This window comes from Staurois parvus, unplaced genomic scaffold (genome assembly GCF_062004578.1).
Source record: "Staurois parvus isolate SC_StPar_1 unplaced genomic scaffold, SC_StPar_1.0 ptg000328l, whole genome shotgun sequence".
In the NCBI taxonomy this organism is placed as follows: domain Eukaryota; kingdom Metazoa; phylum Chordata; class Amphibia; order Anura; family Ranidae; genus Staurois; species Staurois parvus.
This window is the reverse complement of record NW_028318124.1, coordinates 2,639,934-2,665,487: the sequence shown is the minus strand read 5'-3', so window position 1 is coordinate 2,665,487 and position 25,554 is coordinate 2,639,934. Positions and strand designations below refer to the sequence as shown.

Sequence of the window (25,554 nt, the reverse complement as noted above, 5' to 3'; positions counted from 1 at the left end):
TCCAAAATTGGCCAAGCATGAACTCTGTCTGCTGTGAGCATGTCTGATCTTGTCCAGAAATTATCATTTGGTTGAAATATGGAAGCACAGCTGGCTGCCATCTGCAGTCTTGGCAGTCCCCACAGATACCCACTGGTTAATAGATTTTGTAGTAGACTATAATATTGGTTCATTTTCGCCAAGCGCTGCAACAGCTTAAGATCAAATGGAAACCATCACAATCCTTCCATTACTACCCTGGTCTGGACTAAAGAGCAGTAAAAAGCACAGCCTGTACCAAACCACTGCATCAATCTAACACATTTTGATTACTTTATGAAGCTTTGATCCATACTTTACAGATGGAATGTACAAAATGTCTGCAAATACCATATATTTCATGAGTCCACTGTATTTATGAGGTGTCATGGAGCAGGGACGTTCCAGTTACAAATCTAATCTTCAAACTTCAGCATTTAAAGAATTCTCCAAGTCATTATATAAGAAGAGCTTGCTTAAATAAATCATATCATCATCCTTAAAGTATAGGTTAGGGGAAAATAACAAGAAAAAAAAGAAAATGTACAAAAGTACCCGTTGATCTTTTAGAAATCCAGTATGCTCCAAACTTTCTGTTTCGGCTGACATTTGTGGCAATTAAATGCCAGCCAGCTATAAAAGTACTGTGTACTGGACTACAAAGCTCCAGTGTGCTTACAACAGTAGGAACTGAGCTTTCAGCAATTGCCCCTGCAAGACTTTTACAGTAGAAAAGACAAAAATCCCCAGCGCTCAAGAGTGGTGTACTAGTGATGGATGGATATTAGGTCCTTAACACATCCAATGATGGCGCAGGCTTTGCTGCCCTCTAAGGGTCCGGGAAACCCAAGAAAAACACTGTAAAACAAGGGAAAAGGGGTGCACAACCTAGTGCATTAGCTGGGAAATAACTAATGCACAAGGCTGGTTCCCCTTTTCCCTTGTTTTACAAGACTTTCACAAGCCTGGTGATGATGTCACAATTAGTATACAAATGTGTTCCTTGCTACAAGAACAAAGTAAAAGAAAAAATCGTTGAGTTATGCTCTAGTAGGTGAGAGGGAGGTTTGAGAGTAAATCAAGGTAATGTCTACACTATCTGGGGCAAGGTGGCAGAGCCTTTAACAAGTTTACCCTCCGACCCACCTATACTCACATCGTCCACTCTCCCCACTACTATGAATAAGAGACATTTATTGGTAGAGTTTAAATATATATATATTTTTTGCTATAAATGGAGACACATTAAAAAAAAAAAAGTAATGTAAATACCCTGAATAGACATCCCGCCGCTAGTGCTCTTTCAGAGCAGCAATAACTGTTTGCCAGGAAAAAACAAAAGAGGGACATGGTGGTCATTGATATCCCAGTATATGTCAAACTACTAATTTAGTAGGTTATCTGCTAATATTTATGGATACCTTTACCTTTGCTCAGTCAACAGAAACTGATTATTGCCTTATATGTTTGTAAATCCCCAGCTTTCCTCTGAGCATGACAACAGTTTCCCGTTTCTCTAATAGAGCCAAGGATCCTTTATGTCATGGAAAGTGATGTCATCAGCATCTGAAAGCCCCCTCCTTTTCTGCGCTTTCCATTTACATGAGCAAGAGTTCTTATTTAAGTGTATCTAAACTCATAGACAAAAAATTAATATACTGCAGCTTATCAGTCCTTAGATTTGGTTGCTGCATTAGGTTTCATTCTTAGTTACAGTTACATAGTTAACTTCAGTTTTTTTCATTAAAGTAAACAAACATATTATATTTACCTGCTGTGAGCAATGCTTTTTGTCTTTAATCTCCAAACACGGAAAGGTTTCTTCACAGTAAGAGCTGTAAAAATGTGGAATAGACTCCCTCAAGAGTTGGTTCTGGCCAGCTCAGTTGATTGCTTCAAAAAGGCCTAGATTCTTTCTTAGATACACAGAATATAACTGGATACTAACATTTATAGGTAAAGTTGGTCCAGGGAATATCCGATTGCCTCTTGGGGGATCAGGAAGACATTTTTTTCCCAGCAGGAGCAAATTGGATCATACTTTGCTGGGTTTTTTTGCCTTCCGCTGGATCAACTGTGGGTATAGGATTATAACTTTTTAATTTTTTGGTTGAACTGGATGGACTTTTGTCTTTTTTCAGACAGACTAACTATGTAACTATGTAACCTATCATATAATAGTAAAATATTCAGTCAGGTTGAAAAAAAAAAGTCCATTGAGTTCAACCTCCATATACAGAATCCTATACTCACAGCTGAACAGAGACCCAACTTGCTCCAGTGGGGGAAAAAGATTACATCCTGACCCCCCCCCCCCCCCAGGAGGGAATCAGATATTCCCTGAATCAATTTCCCCTGGTGTTTTTATACCTATAAATCTTAATATCTAGCTATAGTTTGTATATTTAGGAAGGGATCCAGCCCATTATTAAAACAATCTACTGAGCTGGCCAGAACCAGTTTAACTAACTGGTATAACTAGCAATACAGTAGCCCATGGATGTTCATTCTGAAAGGAAAAGCGATGATACCAGGGTCTGATCTTTTGTGTAAAATTGCCTTTACTACTGTGTGAGACATCTTTTTTTTGTCTTGTGTAAGTAAACCATAAGGAGTGTGGTGCATTGATATTTAGTATGTCTGCCTTTTTGGCTTTGATGCTAGCTACATGATACACTGTTTGTATACACATGTCCCCAATTCTTGATAAGGTGGACATTTTTCTAGGTCATGAAAGGTTTAACCCATATATCTCTATACTCAACCTCCTTCTAGCCTGATAATGATAAGCTGTGTGTTCTTCTCACAGCACCATGGATACTTTTATCTTCAGGGCTTCCCTAATTCTTTCTTTTTTTAGAATGTTTACCAGTTAATTATGAATGTGTTTGTGCCCTGATCTGAAGCTAGTATTAAACCATAAATCATTCTACGAATAAACAGTGCCGATCTTTAGATGTCTGAATGACATGAGTAACTCTTGATGAAAAACAAATATCGCATGTTGGAATTATCTAGAATCAATATGGCATAGGAAACTGCATATAGTTGAGAGCAGTCATTCTCAACCAGGGTTCCATAAAATCCTACGGTTCCTTCAGAGGTTACTGGAGGTTCCTTGTGCTGTGGCTTACTGACTTTCCTCTGGATGGTGCCTGCACAGTTCCATGACCAATGCCATTTGCCAAAGCCAACAGCATGGCACCAGTGAACCTTTTAGCTGTCCGTAAGGATGGCATTCTGTGCACCAATATAAGGGTTACATTCTTCCTACAGACCACCAATGTATGAAGCGTTTTTTTCCCATTGCCCCCTTATGAACTGGTTTTAGTAAGGTTCCCTCTCACTTGACATGTGACTGGAGTCCATCCCCTTTTGGTAATAGAGGAGGATAAGGTTTGGTGGTCATACATTTGATAAAGCCCACTGATAGAGACGCTTTGTGATTCCCCTGCATTACAATTTGGACGGTACAGACATGTATGACCTTCCACCCCATGGTGGCCCCAGTGTGTTCCAATTGGGCTGTATTTGGGCATTGGATGTGACCTTATGTTGGTCGAGTGAGCAAAAGCAACCTCCATTTGGATTTAGCATATACGAATGTACATTACCCTTGCTTCACCAGTTGCATTTGACATTTCCTACATTTTATTCCCTGAAGAAGGAAATCTTTTTTCGGAAACACATTGGGTGATCTTGTTTAACATTGTCGCGAGATTGAATTACAGATTTTTTCTGTTAGTGGGAAAAAGAAGTGTGGGACACGTTTGTACTCATGTGCTTCAACGTGATGCATGTATTAACATAACAGCCATAACTGAGTTCTTACCAACATTTTATTGTTTTTTTTATAAATTATTTTTTTATAACACAGCTGGAGTAAATTGCCTTCAGAGTCCCACTAGGGGGAGTTTTTCTGTTTATAGTAAGGTTCCCTGAGACCTGGAAATTATCTTAGAGCAGAGGTGTTCAACCTTTTAAAGAGAAAGGGCCATTTAAGTGATTTGGTAACCGGTCGCAGGCCACTAGGATAATAAATTGTTCAGAATTTCATTTTTTTTTTTACATTTTATTTTGAATAGAATAATGAATATTTTAAACAGGACCATCATTTTCTGTGGGACCAATGGATGTTTACCCACTGTTTAATCACAAAAAAAAAATCTAATTTTTTATTGACCAGATTACCATTAATCCCACTCCTGCACTCAAGTGTGACCAGCCAAAAAAGCTCTGAACCAGTGTTGCAGCCTTCATCAGGGTCTCTGCAGCCATCACTCGAATTGCCAAAACAGGGTCTGTAGACAACCTAAACGAAAAACAACATACCAGGGAAGCACATGCCCTAGTATGCCCTAGTAGTGCAATAAACTTATATAATAAGCAAAGATAAAATGACACATAATTCAGTCACATGCTCCTGGAATGACACCAAGCACATCACACAACTGTGAGAATCCACCTTCAGAACCCCTGTATGGATGCCACTAGATGTAATCCATTTGGCTAAAGGCTCTTCTTCCTGTGTCTGTGTGTTAGGAGGGAAAGTGAAGAGCAGGGAGCCGACCACAATAAGGGCTTGTTAATGACAGCCTCTGGGATTATGGAGAGCAATCATTCAGTAGAGCAGAGTGCACCCGAAGGAGGCTGTGCCGGTTGCCAAAGTTTGATGTCACAGGCCAAATCAGACAGCTCTGCGAGCCACATTTGGCCTACGGGCCATGAGTTGAGCATGCCTGTCTTAAGCAGGCCACAGGCGATTCCAATCTCAGCTGGTTCAGTAGGGAAATTTAAACCATGTATGGGTAGGCTGAATGTACCCAAGTTGATCGATCAATCAACTTGGTAAAACCAGCCTAATCAAGTTTACATTAAACTATTGCTAGCTACTATTATAGCCGCTAACAGTAATCACTGTGTTCTCCCAGAGGGGACGGCTCCCCCCAGCCCCCTGTCAGGAGAACACAATGACTGTGTTAATGGGGGAATCGAGCAACTTTCTTTCCTACAATCCGTGGGTTCAGGAAAGAAAATCGCTCCATCTCTGGCCGGCTTTGTGATTCCTTTGAGGTAAAAAGGTTGAGAAAGGCTGGTTTAATGATTGTGTCTGGTACACTATAGCAAACCAGTTCCAAAGATAAATACAATAAATTCTGCCACAGAGTTAACAGCAAAAGCTGCTATTTAGAACCCCACCCCCTTCCCAACCACCTGCACTAGTTAGATCATTCTTCTTGTCTACGGCTCCGAAGCATATTAGGGGTTCCTCAGCGTGTCCCTGCAGTTCTGAAAGAACACACCAGTAATGTAATGGCAAGGGGTGGTGAAAACACAGGTATAAATCTGTTTATCATTTTATTTTAATAATTTACAATCACTTTAATCCATACTTCTAAAAGAGTAATCATGAAAAATAATAAAACGTAACTACCTCTGAAGTTATGTCATCTAGCCAGGTATGTTTAACAGGCTCCTAACCTTTCATATCTCCTGGTCAGTGCCAGCAGGCTGCCTGGCCAAGGATAATGGAAAATAGATTCTGCACCTTTTACATGTTCAGTAGGTACTCTGAAAACTAGCTGATCCTGCTGTGGTAACCAGAGCTCAGCAGACGGGTCCTGGTCTCTGGAGCAGGTGCCCAAGTTTCCAAATGGTCAGTCCGTCCCTGCTCTGGAGTATATTCTCTATATGTCACTGACCATTCTCCATAGGAATATATGGAGATTACACATCAAGGAGGAGAACCAGGATATTTAATGCAGAGCCGAGCTCTTTCAGTTATGGTAGGATAGAAAGTAAGGTATTTTCACCCTTTCAAGGTTGTTATCTCTAATAAAAACAAGAAAGGGTTCAAACTCTGCCTTAATATACAAAACAACGTAAGGGCTCGTTCATACCTCTTCAGCTGATCTGCATTAATTTGTATCGATCAACACGGGATCAACGCTGGGGCACATAGAAAGAAATTGTTTTCTATGTGCCCCGTATACACCACAATTCTGCCTTATGTGGCGTACAGTGTGTCGTATTAAAATGCCAGTCACTGCACTGCAGTGAAAAGAGATGAATAAAATGTAATTTTGCGGCATTTCAACAAAGTAAAAAAAAAACACGTGTCAATTACTAAATATGGAAAAGTGTCCATATAAGGGCACTGATGTACTCCTGCTCGAAAGGCACTAATGTTCCTGCTTGACAGAAGTCGATCGAACGATCAACTTCTCATGAACAGTCTTGGAAAGTTTTTCTCGATCAGTGACCGAAACCAATAGGCTGTAGCTGCTAATCGATGTAGTCTGAAAGCGGAGAGTCCTCACTGTCAGCACAGTGGGGAGGATTCCTCCTAACTTGTATGGACTTGGGAGTCCATTTTTTTTTTTTTTACTAGCCTTCTGGCCATAGAAAAAAAACCCTATCAATCTATGACCAGACTAACACTAAAAGAATTATGGTCTAGATCAGCAATGGGCAAACTACGGCCCGACGGACCTTTTAATCCGGCCCGCGGAGCGTGATCCAAAAAAAAACCAGCCAGGGCAGGCAAACATTGGCTGTCAGGATGTGTGTAGGCGGGGCAGCGTGACGAACGTGAGGGGAGCTAGGCTCCTCTCAAAGTCCACCCTGAAGACCGGAACGGCGCGGGAACACGGCGAGAGGAACGCGCGGAGCAAAGGTAAGTGAATTGACACAGGGGGGACTTGGCTTACTACTTGGGGGGGAATAGTACTATGGGGGATGAAATACTATATGAGGGATGAATTAATATGGGGGATGAATATGGGGAATGAATTACTATAGGGGGGATGAATTACTATAGGGGGGATGAATTACTATATGGGGGATGAATTAATATGGGGAATGAATTACTATAGGGGGATGAATTACTATAGGGGGGATGAATTACTATATGGGGGATGAATTACTATGGGGGATGAATTAATATGGGGAATGAATCACTATAGAGGTGATGAATTACTATAGGGGGGATGAATTACTATATGGGGGATGAATTACTATGGGGGATGAATTACTATGGGGGATGAATTACTATATGGGGGATTAATTACTATGCTTACTATGGGGGAATATTACTATACTTACTATGGATGGCACCTCAGATCTATTCTGCGAATTGCAACAACAAAACTAACTCCTGACTTTGATGCCTTAACAAAAAAGGGAGACCAACAACACTGTTCCCACTAAAATTGAAGGCACTATTTTATGAAAGAAATACATTGCATAAAAGTTTTGTAAAATAACTCTTTTTATGCTTTTCTACCTTAAATTAATCTAAACATTTAATGTTACAAATTTTAATTTAATTTATATTAATTCACACATACACATCATTCATCTACTCTTGGTCCGGCCCCCGGGTCCAATATATGAACCCATTGCGGCCCTCAAGTCAAAAAGTTTGCCCACCCCTGGTCTAGATGTTACACTTTGACATTCAGAAAAACTTAAAGTGATTGCAAAAGCTCAAGGTTCAACCTTCTGTGTTCAGCCTTCATATTTACATGAGCCCCATCGTGATCCAGCAATGTGCACCAGAGCCTCGGCTCTCTAGGGACTCTCCCTCCTCACAGGCTGAGACAGCAGCGGGAGCCATCTCGCGCATGCGCAATGATTTCTTAGCCAGACCTCGTTCTAGTTCTGGGAATACTATGACAACTATGCCCATGTATCATAGCAGACTCCTGAATGGGACAATAATCTCACGTTACCTTGACAGAGAGCCACAGAGAGGGGAAATTATGGACACGGCATACTTACTAATGGTCTTATGACACAAAAAGTGTGCCATGGATTGGGGAGGAGATGCACATGCGCTGCTGACATTATTAAAAAGAACGGGACAGATTACAAGCAAACGAAGGAGGTAAGGTGACATCTACACACAGCGATTTGTACTGTATTCACTGATGATTTGCCTGTGCAAAAGTTATGGGGGAGAGTTTACTACCAGTTTAGCCAAGAGGCTGAAAAAAAAAACAAAACTGATTCCCCCATCCACACATTTATGTTTAATGGAGGAATCCTCCCCACTGTGCTATTGTATTCTGACAGCGGGAGGACTCCCCCCACTGTCAGAATACACAGATCAGCGCTGCAACCATTGGCTGCAGCCACTGACTGAGCAGCTTTTATTTGACATCATTTATCCTTTGATAAGTCGGAAGTGACGAAACACATCAGGTAGTGATGTCAGACATTGACCGGATGGTGCGGAGTGGCCATCTTGGATGAGGTCTAGAGCAGGAAGGGGTAACATCTGGGGTGATCAAAGGGTTAACTGTGTGCTGTGTGTGTGTTTTACTATGTTACACTAGGCTGTGTGTGTATTACACTGTAAGCACACTGCTTTGTATGGCTCTGCTATGCAAAGCCATACAAAGCAGTGTACAGGAGCTGATAGGGGAGAGAACTGTATTGTTTACATACAGGTCTCTCCCCCGTCGGCAATACTCGGAGATTGCCGGGTGCTGGCAGGTAATCACCGGCTGGGACCCGGTGATTGACAGCCGAGGCCTACCTGGAACTGCAAAATCATGTATATATGTGATTTTGCGCACCCGTGCCGCCCTGTAGCAGTACTTATGCTATAGGGCGGTGCATAAACAGTTAATATACACTGATTGGCATTGTTTTTAACACAGACATGTATCAGGATACATGTTGGTCTAAAAATCTAAATTAGATTTTTTTATTAGATATATGTTTTATAACAGAAAGTCTTTTTTTTTAAATTTTCAGGGGTTTTTTTATTTATATAATACAAAATAAAAAAGTAGGTGGTGATCAAATACCACCAAAAGAAAGCAATATCTGTGTGAACAAATGTCAAATTTCATTTGCATACAGTGTTGCCTGATCGTGCAATTACCAGTTAAAGTAGCACTGTGCTGAATAGCAAAAAATGGCCTGATCATAAAGGGGGTAAAACCTTCCAGAGCTCAAGTGGTTAAACAACCATGGACAATTCCAGTATGGTTTTTAAAAAAAAGTATACTTCACCTCAAGACTTTCCCAGTAATGTACAGCAGCAAATGTGCTGATGTGCTCAGATATGTTGCATAGTCCAGGGAAACTCCTGTATGCATGTTTTACTTCAACTGTATGTGCAGGCCACAGAAATGAAAGGTCCAACGCCATCAAGTTGTTTTCATTCAGTCTCCATTCATATACAGTGAGGAACAGAAGTATTTGAACACCCTGTGATTTTGCAAGTTCTCCCACTTAGAAATCATGGAGGGGTCTGAAATTCACATTGTAGGTGCATTCCCACTCTGAGAGACAGAATTAAAATAAAAAATTCAGGAAATCACGTTGTATGATTTTTAAAGAGTTTATCTTGCACTGCTGAACATAAGCATTTGAACACCTAAGAAACAGCAAGAATTCTGGCTCTCAAAGACCTTTTACTGTGCCTTTAAAAAGTCCACCTCTACTCCACTCATTAATCTAACTTAGTAGCACCTGCCTGAGCTCCTTAAAGACACCTGTCCACCCCACAGTCAGTCAAATGCTAACTACTACCATGGGCAAGAGCAAAGAGTTGTCAAAAGACACCAGAGACAAAATTGTGGACCTCTACAAGGCTGAAAAGGGCTACGGGGCAATTCTCAAGCAGCTTGGTGAAAATAGATCAACTGTTGGAGCAATTGTTAGAAAATGGAAGAGGCTAAAGATGATTGTCAGTCTCCCTCAGACTGGGACTCCATGCAAGATCTCACCTTGTGGGGTATCACTGATGATAAGAAAGGTGAGGAATCAGCCCAGAACTACAAGGGAGGAGCTGGTCAATGACATGAAGAGAGCTGGGACCACAGTTTCAAAGGTCACTGTCGGCAGAACACTACGCCGTCATGGTTTCAAATCATGCATTGCACGGAAGGTTCCCCTGCTCAAATTATCACATGTCCAGGCCCGTCTGAAGTTTGCCAATGACCATCTGGATGATCCAGAGGAGGCATGGGAGAAAGTCATGTGGTCAGATGAGACCAAAGTAGAACTTTTTGGTCTAAACTTCATTCGTCGTGTTTGGAGGAAAAAGAAGGATGAGTTGCATCCCAAGAACACCATCCCTACTGTGAAGCATGGGGTAACATCATGCTTTGGGGGTGCTTTTCTGCGAAGGGGACAGGACAACTACACCGTATTAAGGAGAGGATGAATGGGGCCATTTATTGTGAGATTTTGAGCAACAACCTCCTTCCCTCAGTCAGAGCATTGAAGATGGGTCGTGGCTGGGTCTTCCAACATGACAACGACCCGAAGCACACAGCCAGGATAACCAAGGAGTGGCTCCGTAAGAAGCATATCAAGGTTCTGGAGTGGCCAAGACAGTCTCCAGACCTAAATCCAATAGAACATCTTTGGAGGGAGCTGAAACTCTGTGTTGCTCAGCGACAGCCCCGAAACCTGACAGATCTAGAGGAGATCTGTGTGGAGGAGTGGGCCAAAATCCCTGTTGCAGTGTGTGCAAACCTGGTCAAGAACTACAGGAAACGTTTGACCTCTGTAATTGCAAACAAAGGCTTCTGTACCAAATATTAACACTGAATTTCTCAGGTGTTCAAATACTTATGTTAAGCAGTGCAAGACAAATAAATTCTTTAAAAATCATACAATGTGTTTTCCTGAATTTTTTTTTTTAATTCTGTCTCTCAGAGTGGGAATGCACCTACAATGTGAATTTCAGACCCCTCCATGATTTCTAAGTGGGAGAACTTGCAAAATTGCAGGGTGTTCAAATACTTCTGTTCCTCACTGTATGCACTGAGGATGTTCGGAGAGCTTTTCTAGCAAGGTACCCCTACCACAAAGTAGGAGTGCTGCTTCCTGACAGTAAACAAGGATAGGTCATGTAATCATTGTCTTCTGACCTGGCCAGCCAGCTTGGAATTCCAATCCATCAGCTCACAGCTCTGGAATAAACAGGCCAGGATATCATTCCTGCTGTAAATGTATAGCTAAAAATCTAAGAGCACATTTACAGCACCTGACCAGCCTCGGATCCCGTGCTAGCATTCTCAGATATCCCGTGCTAGCATTCTCAGACAGCAGGTCACGTTTTCTCATTATGTGGTGCGCTCATATATTCTCTGTGGCTCCAGCAAAACCGCAGGGACCTTGAAAGAGGAAGTCCAGCTCTATTTTTATGGGAATGGTAAACATGGTGCAAGAATTACAGTCACATATCCTATTCAAAGAGAAACTGTTCATGAACACATTTAAAGGCAGAGGCTTTCTGCGACTCCTTCTCCTACCAAAATGAATTGTAAGAGCCTCGTATTCTGGTGTACTCTGGCATACTCTAGAACAGGGTTTCTCAACCTTTATTCAGTCAAGGCACCTTTTAAAATTATGGACAGTCCTGAGGCACCCTTTTAAATTATTAATAGTTTTGAGGCACCCCATTATAAAATGGGCAGCCTCGAGATTGTCCATCATTGTAAAAGGGCACCCCATTCTAAAATGTGAAAGACTTTTCTAATAGCTTTATATAACACAGTAACATCCACACATATAGGACACCCAACATTAGAGGTCATTCATTCCTCCAAAGTAAGTACACGTTTGCATACTGGTACTGACTAGTATTCCAATGTTTCTCTTCTCCCTCAGTTTTTCTCCATCACTGAGCTAATGTGGCCCCAGCACTGATGGAGAGGGGCAGGAGAGGGTCAAACTAAGCTGCTGTAAAGACAGCCGACATCCTCAATTGATGATGTCATTGGTTGTCAGAATGCCGGCGGCTAGAAGGTTGTAATGGAGCACAATCAGAAGCTGTGGCTTTGTGTAACTGAAAGGTAGGCTTGTTCCACCCATTGGCATGTATACAAGTTTTGGGCAATTTTTAGACATTTTGCCAAAGCAACCCTAAAGAAACCTCAAGGCACCCCAACCCTGGTTGAGAAAGGCTGGTCTAGGAGGTGGTAGAGAAGAAAGAAGCTTAGCTGTGTAATGGTTCTCAGACAGATTCCAAGGAGACATCAGTGCGCAATGGATGCTGCACAGATTTAATACTGAATTATGGTGTTAGGCCTCATTCACATGGCAATAATGTTCCAGATGAGGAAAAAATCCATAGTTACATAGTTAGTTTGGCTGAAAAAAGACAAAAGTCCATCCAATTCAACCACAGAAAAAAAAAGTTATAATCCTATACCCACAGTTGATCCAGAGGAAGGTAAAAACAACCCAGCAAAGCACGATCCAATATGCTCCTGCTGGGAAAAAAATTCCTTCCTGATCCCCCGAGAGGCAATCGGATGTTCCCTGGATCAACTTTACCTATAAATGTTAGTATCCAGTTATATTCTGTGTATCTAAGAAAGAATCCAGGCCTTTTTTGAAGCAATCCACTGAGCTGGCCAGAACCAACTCTTGAGGGAGTCTCCACATTTTCACAGCTCTCACTGTGAAGAAACTTTTCCGTGTTTGGAGATTAAATTTCTTTTCCTCCAGACGTAAAGAGTGCCCCCTTGTCCTCTGTGATGACCTCAGGGTGAATAGCTCTACACCGAGTTCACTATACAAACCACTGATATATTTAAAAATGTTGATCATATTCCCCCTTAATCTCCTCTTCTCAAGAGAGAATAAATTCAGTTCCTCTAATCTTTCCTCATAGCTGAGCTCCTCCATGCCTCTTATCAGTTTAGTTGCCCTTCTCTGTACTTTCTCAAGTTCCTCAATGTTCTTTTTGTGAACTGGTGACCAAAACTGAACTGCAAATTCCAGATGAGGTCTTACTAATGATTTGTACAGGGGTAATATGATATCTCTCTATCTGGAGTCTATACCTCTTTTAATACAAGAGGGGATTTTGCTCGCTTTAGAAACCGCAGCTTGGCATTGCATGCCATTATTAAGCTTATGATCTACCATAACCCCCAGATCCTTCTCCACCATTGTTTCCCCAGTTGTACTCCCCCTAGTATGTATGATGCATGCATATTCTTAACCCCCAAGTGCATAACCTTACATTTATCAACATTAAACCTCATTTGCCACATAGTTGCCCAATTAAACAGTGCATTGAGGTCGGCTTGTAAGTTGTAAGTGTCTAATGGCACACCGAGGTTCCCGTGCGGGCTGCTTTTCCAAAGAAGTGCAGGGACTACTTCCCTGTGTGTCATGGGCACGGGAATCCATTCAAATGAATGGGCTCTCGTGCTCGTACAAAACGCGGCCAGCACGGCCATATATATGTGAACCGGGGGTTAGACCACGTTACATTTTACACCTATATTTAGGATGTAGCATGGTTGTCCAATGACATGTCTTCTAGCTCAGTAGTGTAAAGTCAGTACCTCTGGATGGACATAGAGTTAAAGGAAAAATCTGTGGGAGTCTGGCATTGTACCCATGATCCATCAATCATCGTTGCAAGGCTTTTAAAAAAAATAATAAATGCACATTTTTGCTACAAATATGGGTGCATTTATTCATTCTTTTTGCAAAAGGTTAAGTGAGCTTTTAAAGACTGCAAAGTATATAACAAAGGTTGATTTTTACTACAAAGGTTGATTTTTGCTACATATATGGGTGCATTTACTGTAATCATTCTTTTTGCAAAAGGTGAAGTTAGCTTTTAGGCTCCATGTACACTGGGCATTTTAATAACGCTGGTAACATTAGCTGTGTAAGGTCACGTTCAGCATTTTTTAGCATTTTTGCATTCGTGTTTAGCAACATGTTTCCACGTTTGTGTTTTTTAGCAGTTTTTTTTAGCCAAAAAAATTAAATTTTTTTTGGTCAACAAAAGTCCAAAAACGCAGGTTTACCGCTATTTACCACATTTTACCACATTTTTCAGCGTTTTTACAGCTAAAAAACTCTTCTATAAAACCATTAATTCTGGAGGGTTTTTCCAGCCAAAAAAAATGCCCCCGCCAAAAAACGCTGATTACAGTCTATGTGTGCATGGACACATAGGATAACATGCTGGGGAGTTTACTGGCTATAGAAAAAAGCTAAAAGCCAAAAACAGCCGCTGTAAAAACGTCCAGTGTGCATGAGGACTTAAAGATGGCAAAGTATATGACAAAGGCTGATTTCTTTTAAATGTACATTGGTATAATTATTCCAAAGTATAACAAATCTGAAAAAATGTTATACTATAAGAACTTAATATATCTTTCACAACTGTATCCCATTCTGAAACCACCCTCGTGAACTGTTTTGTGCGGTCTCCTGGCTGGACAAACACTCATTAACAAATCTTAGTTCTATAATTTAAACCTAGGGATGAATTTGTAAGGCTGGTGTTACTCATTAAGTTACTGTGTAGGAGAAGTAGCATAGCTGTGTGACTGAAAGACAGAATGTGGAATTAACCCCTCAATTCTTATCACTTCCAGGGCCCTCTGGCCTGGCCATGTACTTTTGATTGCTGGAATCCTAAGACAATGGACTAATGCTCACTCAGCAGCCAGATCTGCATCAGGAGAGTACTGAAGTTTTCCCTTTAATGTGGGACAACATAGACTGTATCATATGATAACAGAATATCTCACTCACGCAAATGCTGCTAGCAATGGGTTTATTGTTGCAAAGTCCATGTTTGGATATGCCAGAGCTCTGTATCTGTTAGCCCTAACAGATTTATACTGGTTGTAATGGATAAGCATTGTCCAATTTGGGAAATATCAAAAACAAAAAAAAAAAAACACCACCACTGACCCACTTAACCCACCAGACCAATCTTCTGATCCCAGCATGCATTACATACGTATGCATTAAATAGATAGATGGGTTCGACCAATGGAAAAAACAAATTGAGAACCCCCATATACACAATCCTATACCCACAGTTGATCCAGAGGAAGGCAAAAAAAAAAGCAAGATCCAATTTTCTCCATTGGGGGAAAACAATTCTTCCTGGTCCCCAAGGGTTTATACACAAGTTCTATTCCAATTATCCTCACACCAGAATATACAAAAGGGATAATGGCTACCAAATAATAACTCCAGATTGCATCAGAGGAACTTTCCCAACTCACTTTTCCCCCCCTAAGCCCTCTTACTTGGGTTATTATCCGAAAATATACTCACCCATCATTGTGCTGCTGCAATGCTCAACTGCCACAGCACAGGTCCAGCGCTGCCATCTTCTTCTCTGACATCATCGGGAGCTGGCTGTCTCTTATGAGTGCAGGCAGCTGGACCACGATGATGGATGCAGCTTTAGCCACTTTCTCTCCTCTTGCAGCTTCCTGGGATACGTTATGAGGCTGTCCCAAAAGACTGCAGGAGCAGTGACACGTCATTCTCACCTAGGCCAGAAAAAAAAACTGAAAAAGTACAAAAAAAATAAATAAATTGCAGCTTTTAATATTGCAGCCTGTGATTGACAACCTCAGCTCTGTTCTTGTGTGCTGCATGAAAGGGGTATGTCCCTTCCCTCCAATCAGCTGTCACTGAGCTCTGCAAAGTGTAACTTCCGCTCCCACATCAGCACTGCCCAGCCTATCAAATGGCCGAAGATACGGAACCAGGAAGGAAACTGGACGAAGATGACTGAGCGGCCTGCCGCATCAATCCCATCTCAGTACTGGAGGGCATTTGACATACTAGCAGATTATGGCCCAACCCATGGGGGGGGGGGCGGCTAAAAAGAAAATGATACAGCAGAGTTAACTACTGCTTCAAGAGGAGAAGAACTGATTTAGGTAGATAAACATTCATGAGCGTGACTTATCAGTTGGACTATCCCTACATGTTCAGGGGTTAAATGTCAGAAATCCCTTGATTACCCCACCCATGTGATGTGGATGAAGGACTCTCCCTTGCCAGCATTTTTATTTAAACAGTCACAATGACTGCGGCTGCCTGAATACTCAGTGACTGAATCTGACAGGATGGAGTCGTTGAACTTCTGAAAATATTACACCAGTTCCTTCAATTTTACAGCTGAAGTCTGCAGCCAGGTGGTGCAGATGGGGCCAACACAGCTCCAATTTCAGACTTTTAGTAGGATAACATTTTAGCCGTGTTTGGCCAAGTTTAGCATACTCATGCTCACTAGTACTGAACTGCCATTTGCAGCTTAGAATACTAGTACTTACTATACTGGCTGCTTCCAAATAGTGCCTGCATCTGATTGGATGAGTCTGCTGTATGGCTGACAATTTTCCTCCAAGCTCATTTAATTTTTAGATCAAAGGATGCTGGGTGTAAAGATGCTGAAAGGGCCACCCATGGCTCAAATTCCGTCCGGTTCATCAGGAACTGGACAAAATTTGCTCTATGCATGGCCAGCTTTATACTGCTTCCAAAAGAGTTTAAAGTGTAAGTTCACCTTTTCACAAAAAAAGGTGCACAGCCACAGGGAGTATGTGTAAATCTGACAAGCCAAAATCTGGCTGTCAGATGTAAACAGTCCGGTGCCTTTGCAGGCGTTAGATCACTTTCAAACCCTTCCCCCCCCCAGTAACTGCCCCCCCCCCCATGTATCCTGGATGTCTATCCAGCCCATCCCCTTCCTGTTGGGGTGCAAAGTGTAAAATGTCACTTCCAGGTCCCCAACTCAGTATCTCCAGCCATCACTGCTGGATAAGAATCTAATGCAGGCAATTACATTCAGTGGAGCACAGGGGAGACATCCTGGTGTCTCTTTAAAAAGAACCTGTCATCAAAAAATCATCACTTAGGGGGCTTTTTGTCCCCATGTGATACAAAAAGGAAAAAAAAATAAAAAATTTAAAGTTACACCCCAACACAAATCCCCCCCCTCCCAAAAATTTTGAGGCTACGCACATAAGGGGCGCCTATATACATTAGATATCACCGCACACGCCGGATTGAAAGCAATATTTCTAGCACCAGACCTCCTCCATAATGCTAAACTGATGACCTATTGGGGGATTTTAAAGCATCACCTATGGAACATCGAGGATATTGAAGTTTGTTGCCATTTCACACAAATTTAAGGTTTGATATGTTATGTATCTTTTTATTCTGTGCAACCTCTTTTATATTTTACAAAAAATGGGGTCATTTATTGTGTTTATGTGCCCCAAAACTAACTTTAGTGTATTTTTTACTGAAATTTTATTAATATCGTGTTAAATAAAAACTTGCAACTACCACCATTTTGTTCTTTAGGGCGTTTTCTTTCAGAAAATAGGGATGCACCAAAATTTCGGCCACTAAAACACACTGGCCAAAAATAGCCCTTTCGGCTCTTTGCCGATAGGAAACATTTAGCCGATACAGGAGACTGTGTGTACTGCAGATGTGAGGGGGCGGCTGAGAAAGGCAGGAGAGGAGCAATGTATACAGTGACTGGCTGTCACGATATGTCAGTACCGGTTTTTAAATGTAATTACTGGCTTTTTTTTTCTTCACTACAGCTCACAGAATTAGCTGTCACTTTCCCCCCACCCCAGCTAAAAGAAACAAAGTTTCCTTTTAGTTTATTTCATGAGATAAAAGAAACAAAGTGACATAATTCTGTGAGCTATAGTGAAGAAAAAAAAAAGAAAATGCATTTAAAAACCGGCACTGGCATATAGTCACAGCCAGTGAGGGAGCCTCTCTGTATACACTGCTCCCTCACTGTATACACTGCTCCTCTCCTGCCCCCTCCTTGCACACACTTTCTCCCCTACAAAGAGGATCTGTCACTCATATACTATGACATAGGGGAATATTGGTCCCCTATGTGATAGCAATAAAATCATAAGTTAAAAAAAAATATATATATACATGAAAGTAGAAAAAAATACAAAAAAAATTGGAGCCTCCCCACCCCCACATACGCAGACATTACGGTTTTCGGCCACATGCATTCTGAATTTTCGTTATCGGTTTTGGCACCAGAATTTTCATTTCGGTGCACCACTATCAGAACATATATAATGTATTGGGGTTTTGTGCAATCTTCAGCCCTAAAATTATTTTTTTAAACATATGTGCATAAAACGCAAAAACGGCTCTGACAGCGAAAAGGCTAAGCTGGCCATACACCAGTAGCATTTTTTCTGTTCCAATGTTCATATGAAAATTCCAAAAAATCTTTTGTCAGAACATTTGATCTTGCCATCATTGAGCCAAATACTTTTGTTCGAAGGCCCTTATATTTTCTAAAGCAAATGCGCATTACAATATGTGCAAATTTTCCTGGACAAAAACTGTATTCACAGTTGGAATTTATTGGAGATCTTCCATCCTGCTCCATTACATTTTCTCTTCACCATGGTGGGAAAAGGTCATCAATATAAGCCCAGTAGCCATTAGAAAATTGGATGAACATCCCGAAAATGTCCCAGACAGCATGGGGTTTATTTACTAAAGCTGGAGAGTCCAAAATCAGACTCCCTTCTGCATAGAAACCAATCAGCTTCTAACCTCAGCTTGTTCAATTAAGCTTTGGCAATGAAACCTGGAAGCTGATTGGTTTCTATGCAGAAGGGAGTCTGATTTTTGACTCTCCAGCTTTAGTAAATAAACCCCCATATGTCCAGGTTTGGCCTGGATAGATATGTTTTGCACAGAAGAAATGGAAAACACACAAAGCATCCTGAGTAGCAAAATAAACTTAGGAATAACATGTCAATGATGAGACACCTTTGTGTACAAGTCCCAATTATAGAGGAAGTTTTCTGTTAGAGTAATGTTACTCCAAGGAATCTCTACAGACTATACATCTGCTTCAAGGGTAGTAATAAAAGAATGCCTGGGAAGAGTGTCACTATTATCTTAACCTATCTGAACAAAGGCTGTAATTGGGTAGAGTGCTTATGTAAACATGTTATCATGGTTACTAATGATTGGTTGAGAAATGCACACAGCAGGTATGTGACAATAAATTACACAAGTCTCCATTACCATGCTGTAGAGGTGTAGAGGGAAATGAGTGGAAAGCTGCCAGACAGACTAGTTTGATTTGTATTGGGAGGGGTGTTTATTTTGCTGTGAATTTTTGTAAAAATCAGTCATTCTTAAGTGACACTAAAGGATATCCCTATTCTCCAGACATTTTCCATTCATATGCACTACCTAATGGCTCTGTATTCTTATTGACCCCATATCTCTCAATAAAGAGGACCTGTCACTAATTATTTCTATCACAAAGGATGCATGCATTTCTTTTAATAGGAAAAAAAGTGGTTACATTTTTTTTTAAAGGGACAGTGCAAAAAAACCCTAAAAACTAAATTTAAAAAAAAGTTTAAAGTGCCCCCGTCCCCCCGCGCTTGCAAGTAGTGGTGAACGCATACGTAGGCCATGCCCACATATGTAAATGGTGTTCAAACCACACACACTCCATGAACGTCGGAGCAAGAGCAATAATTCTCGCACTAGACGTCTTCTGTAAATTTACACTGCTAACCTGTAGAACTTTTTAAAGCATCACCCATGGAGATTTTTAGGTACTGCAGTTTCACGCCATTCCATGAGCAAACAAACAGAATTTTTAATGGTTTTCGTATGAAATTTGTTAAGTCTCTAATGGTACTATCAAACTATTTTTCTGCATTTCCATACGCAAACAAAATTCTACTGGTGTATGGCCCGTTTCATCTGACCGCAAAACGTTAGCAGGATCTATTGGCAAGACAACAATGATCCAGGGCAAGGCATGGAAAGGCTAAACATACCATGGCTGTGATGAGTAAAGGGGTCCGAAATGTGGGTGAACTGCATATTTTGTCCCCTAAAGGAATCAATTTCCTAGTCTGCAGAGAAGAATACAATTCATGAATTGGACAGTCTTCAATTGTCTGATTCCCTGTGCACTAGACACACCAACATGGAAATTCTGGGATAATCATAAAACTGGTTTGTCAGCACTTCTCACAAGGTTGCCAATGCATTTTAGTATTCTGTAGCATGTGGTAAGGTTTCTACAAGAGAATTTTTTTCCAGAAGAGTTCTTAATTTAATAACATTCTTTAGAAATGGCCATTGTCTATCAAGCAGCAGTAAGCACTGTGCATTACCCAAATGAAAAGCCACCATAAAAGTAGGGTGGTGTTCTCTGTGTACTAATCCCTTCTAACATCACTCACATAGCTGAGTGGAGATCAAGGACAACTGGGAACTACACCCTCACCACCAAATATCTTCACAGGTCTAGTAAGCCTAGACCTAGTAGGTCTAGAAGCTCATCACTTCTCGAGAACTTGTTTGGCAGGACAAATAGTTGCCGAACATTACTTTGCTGATCAGGGCTCTGTCCACACATGCAGTCCCAGATATTAACAACATTATCCCAGTGTTTGCTCCCAAGCCTGAAAATCTAAAAAGGATACTCATACAACTCTTCTGCATGTCAAAGTCAGTTTTTGGTTATCTACGCATTCTCAGATTTTGACATTTTTAATGTAGGTCTTGTCCATACCAGCCCTGTTGGGCTGTTTTTGGCAGCATTGCCCAATGCACTCCCAATACACAGACATAGCATGTTTCCTTATGTCCTATTGTTTCAGTTCACACAAGTCAGACAGGGTTCATTTTACCTGCATACGTTATTTGGAACATAATGCATGCCCGCTGGTGTGAACAAGCCCTTAATAATATCATTTATGAAGAAAACTATGATTTTCTGAAAAAGTGTTAGAAAAAATTGGCAACAAAGGTGTGACCGCTAGCCTTACTTTGCATGTTTTTGGATTTCTCCGACAAAGTAATACAAGGAAAAGAATCTCCGATTGAACCAAATGATTAGAGTGTCTTTAAGCCTTTTAACCTGGTGGGACCCTTGAAATCATTTTTAGGTCTCAGGGAACCCCTTCTGAAAATAATGACATGTGCAGAACAGTGTACATTAGGGTGATCAGTAAGTTACAGAAACTTTTATAGAAGACAATAAAGCATGTGGCATACATAGAGTATTTGACTCCTAGAGTGGATTAGCTTTTTACACCCCTTTGCTCTATATGACAAAATTATTTTCAGTAATGTTCATAAAAAGAATAATGGGCAGTAAAAAACCTCAGGTAAAATAAAAGTGTAATGCTCCTTACGTGTAGAGAAATGCCCCTTCACATGGAGGTCCGATGAAGAATGCCCCCTTTACACTAATATTGGATGAAGGCCTGTCTCCTTACATTGGTGGGCAGTGGAAAAATGTGCTTCTATGCTGGAGGTCAGTAAGAGAATAGCCCCTCAAATCGGCCATCAATAGGAAAAGGGCTTATTATATTGGAGATCAGTGGAAAAGTGTCCTCCTGCATTGGTAGTCCTAATGGTGCCCCCCTCTACTCTGGTGGTCATTATAGTCCCCCTTGCTTTCATGGACAATATAGTAATTTCCCTTGCATTGTGGTTATTATAGTACCCCCTTACCTTGGGGATCATTGTAGTAACCCCTTGCTTTGGTGGTCAGTTTAGTAATCCTTTGCATTGGTGGTCATTATAGTAACCCTTTGCTTTTATTGTCAATTTATTAACCCTTTCCATTTGTGGTCATTCTAGTAACCCCTTGCATTAGTGGCCATTCTAGTAACCCCTTGCATTGGTGGCCATTCTAGTAACTCCTTGCATTGGTGGCCACCCTAGTAACTCCTTGCATTGGTGGCCATCCTAGTAACTCCTTGCACTGGTGGCCATTATAGTAACCCCTTGCATTGGTGCCATTATAGTAGCCCCTTGCATTGGTGGCCATTATAATAACCCCTTGCATTGGTGCCCATTATAGTAACCCCTTGCATTGGTGGCCATCCTACTAACCCCTTGCATTGGTGGCCATCCTACTAACCCCTTGCATTGGCGGCCATTCTACTAACCCCTTGCATTGGTGGCCATTATAGTAAATTTTTGCACTGGTGGCCATTCTAGTAACCCCTTGCACTGGTGGCCATTATAGTAAATCCTTGCACTGGTGGCCATTATAGTAACTCCTTGCACTGGTGATCATTCTAGTAACCCCTTGCATAGGTGGCCATTATAGTAACTCCTTGCACTGGTGACCATTCTAGTAACTCCTTGCACTGGTGACCATTCTAATAACTCCTTGCACTGGTGGCCATTCTAGTAACTCCTTGCATTGGTGGTCATTCTAGTAACTCCTTGCATTGGTGGTCATCGTAGTATCTGCTTGCTTTGTTAGTCATGACAGTGCACTCTTGCACTGGAGGTTATTATAGTGCCCCACCTAGATTGGTGGTCATTGTAGTGTCCCTCTAATTTGGTAGTTATTATAGTGCCCCCTTGTTCTGGTGGTCAGTGCAAAAGTGAGCCCTTACATTGGAAGCGAGTGGAAAATGTTGCCCCTAACATCTGTGGTGGGTGTGGATGCCAGTGTTCAAGGTAGATGGAGCAATATCTGGAAGAACTCTGGTTGAGAAAAGGCTGTGCCTGGGTTATCTGTCCTCTTTAGAGCAGATCTATAAAACATGCCCTGTTATGGTGGCCATACATGTAACAATCTGATCAAACGATTCTTCACAGAATCAAACAATGAGCTCAAATCTCTGAGTGATCGAAAAGACACATACGGAGTCATCAATCAACACTGCCAAACCGATCAACTTCATTAAGACCATTCTGACTGGTCCTGATGGACAGATGGATCAATATGCATCCTGGACCTTCCTGGTTGTACTTTTCTCCAGAACGGTCCATTGAATAACAATATTCTATCTCAAACCTTTCCATGACAATAGAGAAGAAAGTGACAACATGGATATATATAAAGTGTGTGGGGGTGATGGCCCCGGTGGTCCCCCTTACCTTCCCAGCTCCTTGCCCACCACTCTGTAGTAGTCAATGAAGGGGTCAGTCCTGATGATGGTCAGTGTCTGGGTGACCAGGCTGCTTCTGTCCATCATTCCTCTATACAAGTCCAGGGAGGAGATCTGCACAGACACGGCCACTTACTGAATGTTCCGATACAACGAGTCTTCCAATCACTGTTACAGCGATCGCACCGTGTGTGCATGTAGATCATGTGCACTGCGATCCATAGACAGTCCATAGAGTGCTGCGGGGACCCACACTCATGACCCCGGCACGCTGCCTCCGGCCTTTCCTCTGCTCGGCGGCAGCTACTTCAGCTACAAGTCAGTCCGCTTCCCTTCCCACAGCTGCGTGCTGTCAGTGTGGAGGCTGGAGCGCCGCTCGGAGATGTGCGGACTACACACGGCTCACATCTGGATGTACTCCCGACTAGGAGGAACCAAGCCCACAGCGCCGCACACCGCCCCTACTGGACGTGCTGACAACTGCAACTCGACACTCCGCTACCGTGCTGAGCTCACCAATCCTCATTCCTCACCGTACGTTTCCACACTGCAACCCACCGGGCTGCGACCCACTGTACAGCATGTTTCCACACTGAAACGCACCGCGCTGCGACCCACTGTACAGCATGTTTCCACACTGAAACGCACCGCGCTGCGACCCACTGTACAGCATGTTACCACACTGAAACCCACCGCGCTGCGACCCACTGTACAGCATGTTTCCACACTGAAACCCACCGCGCTGCGACCCACTGTGCCATATGTTTCCACACTGCAACCCGCCGTGCTGCTACCCACTGTGCCGCACGTCGCCACACTGCAACCCACCACTCTGCAACCCACTGTGCCGCATGTCGCCACACTGCAACCCACCATGCTGCAACACACTGTGCTGCATGTCGCCACACTGCAACTTACCCACGCTGCAACCCACCACGCCGCATGTCGCCGCGCTGCAACCCACCACGCCGCATGTCACAGCTCTGCAAACCACCGCACCACATGTCACCACACTGCAACCCACCGTGACGCATGTTGCCACACTGCAACCCACTGTGCCGCATGTCACCGCACTGCAACTCACCACACATCGCTGTACTGCAACCCACCGCACCGCATTGCAACCCACCACGCCACATGTCACCGCACTGCAACCAACTGCACCGCATATTGCCGCACTGCAACCCAGCACACCGCATGTCGCTGCACGTCAACGCACTGCAACCAACAGCACCGCATGTCATTGCACTGCAACCCACCGCACCGCATGCCACCACATTGCAACCCACTGCACCACATGTCACCACAATGCATGTCATCACAATGCAGAGTAAAATAAGTCAGAAATGACGAATCGCGTCGGTGTGACGTCAGACATACACCAGAAGTTGCATACCAGCCATCTGGGATAAGGTTTTGAAGCCAAAACGCTCCATATTGATGATGGTTACATGTTATTTTACTCTGCATTGTTTGTAAGTGCTTTTAATGGAATAAATTGCTGTTTTAAAAAAAGTAATACACTATGTATGCCTATCCATTTTGATGCATACAAGTCTATTGGAAGACTGGGAATACTGTGGATCGGGATGTGCGTTTTTTCTATATGCTTTCTGGCTGACATAGCCCAGTAAGGTGCATGGTCTGTGAGGTGTGCAGTGATTTATCCCATGTCACTGGTGGTCACCATCAGGGGCGGGCTGACCATTTGGAAACTCGGGCACTGCCCGAGGGTCAGTAGGGGGCCCCATGAGATGCCCCTGGTACCTTTTTCATAGGCATTTTTGAGTTTGGGCAAGGACACAGGGGCCCCATGATCCCCTATTGCCCGGGGCCCCATGAGTTGTCAGTCCGCCCCTGGTCACCATTGATTTAGAGTAGAGCACGCGAGGACACCTTTAAGTTATTGATGGTATTACACTATATATAAAACATTTTTCGGAGAGTATATCTTCCATGGAAGGGAGCATTGGAAGAGCTCTACTGTTGGGATCTGCGAGAAGGCGTTTATATATATGTACATACAGAGGGTAAGGGTAGGAATTACAGGCGTTTAGAAGTGATCACATGGTGGAGTGACTAAGCACGGATTTGCTACACATTTTTGTGAGTGCGATTCTTTTAGTATAGTTGTGTTCATACTGAGAATAATGCACTATGTGTGTTTATTTAATTTCTTTTGAGGATACCAAGGAGAAGATGGAATAAGAATCACGTAGGTTTGAATACTGAATAAGAAGAAGGAAAATTATTTTTCACATGATAGTAGGGACATTTCACTGTACGGATGCTGAGAGAGTCTTTTGCTTTGTTTTGGACTTTCTGGGGGGAAATGATATCTTTGCGTCTAGGGACCTACATATAGTGTGTTAACCTCCCTAGTGGTCTGATTATGTCAGTATTTCTGTGCTCAAAGCGGTACATTTTTTTGCATGGAAATATGTAGTTTTTTTTATTGTAGGACTTTAATTTTTAGGAATAACTCACTGAAATCTGTCTGACCAAGTGTCTAGTAAACATCCTGGGCAGGGGCGTACTGACCATTTGGAAACTCGGTACCCCCTGGTACCTTTTTCATAGGCTTTTTTGAGTTTGGGCAAGGACACAGGGACCCCATGATCCCATATTACCCGGGGGGCCCCATGAGTTGTCAGTCCGCCCCGATCCCAGGTATGTTAAAATTCGAATAACGAAATCATAAATTATAATTTAATAAATAATCATAAAAAATAATAATATAATAATAATAAATGTAGTTCAATAATATAATCAAACCAAAAACACTGAAATTTGAAATATAGCGCCAAGTTCGCACATCACTGAGCAA

General features: G+C 42.2%; 1 protein-coding gene across 1 annotated transcript in view; it reads right to left on the bottom strand.

Moving 5' to 3' along the window:
- LOC149457286 (serine/threonine-protein kinase 17A-like) overlaps positions 1–23,126 on the bottom strand; it is a 96,229-nt gene extending 73,103 nt beyond the window's left edge. The window contains exon 1 of the mRNA XM_089683943.1: positions 22,717–23,126. Within this exon, the coding sequence (XP_089540069.1) occupies positions 22,717–22,814 (98 nt within the window). The 5' untranslated portion in view covers positions 22,815–23,126. The remainder of the gene's footprint in view (positions 1–22,716) is intronic.
- Positions 23,127–25,554: the final 2,428 nt, after the last annotated feature.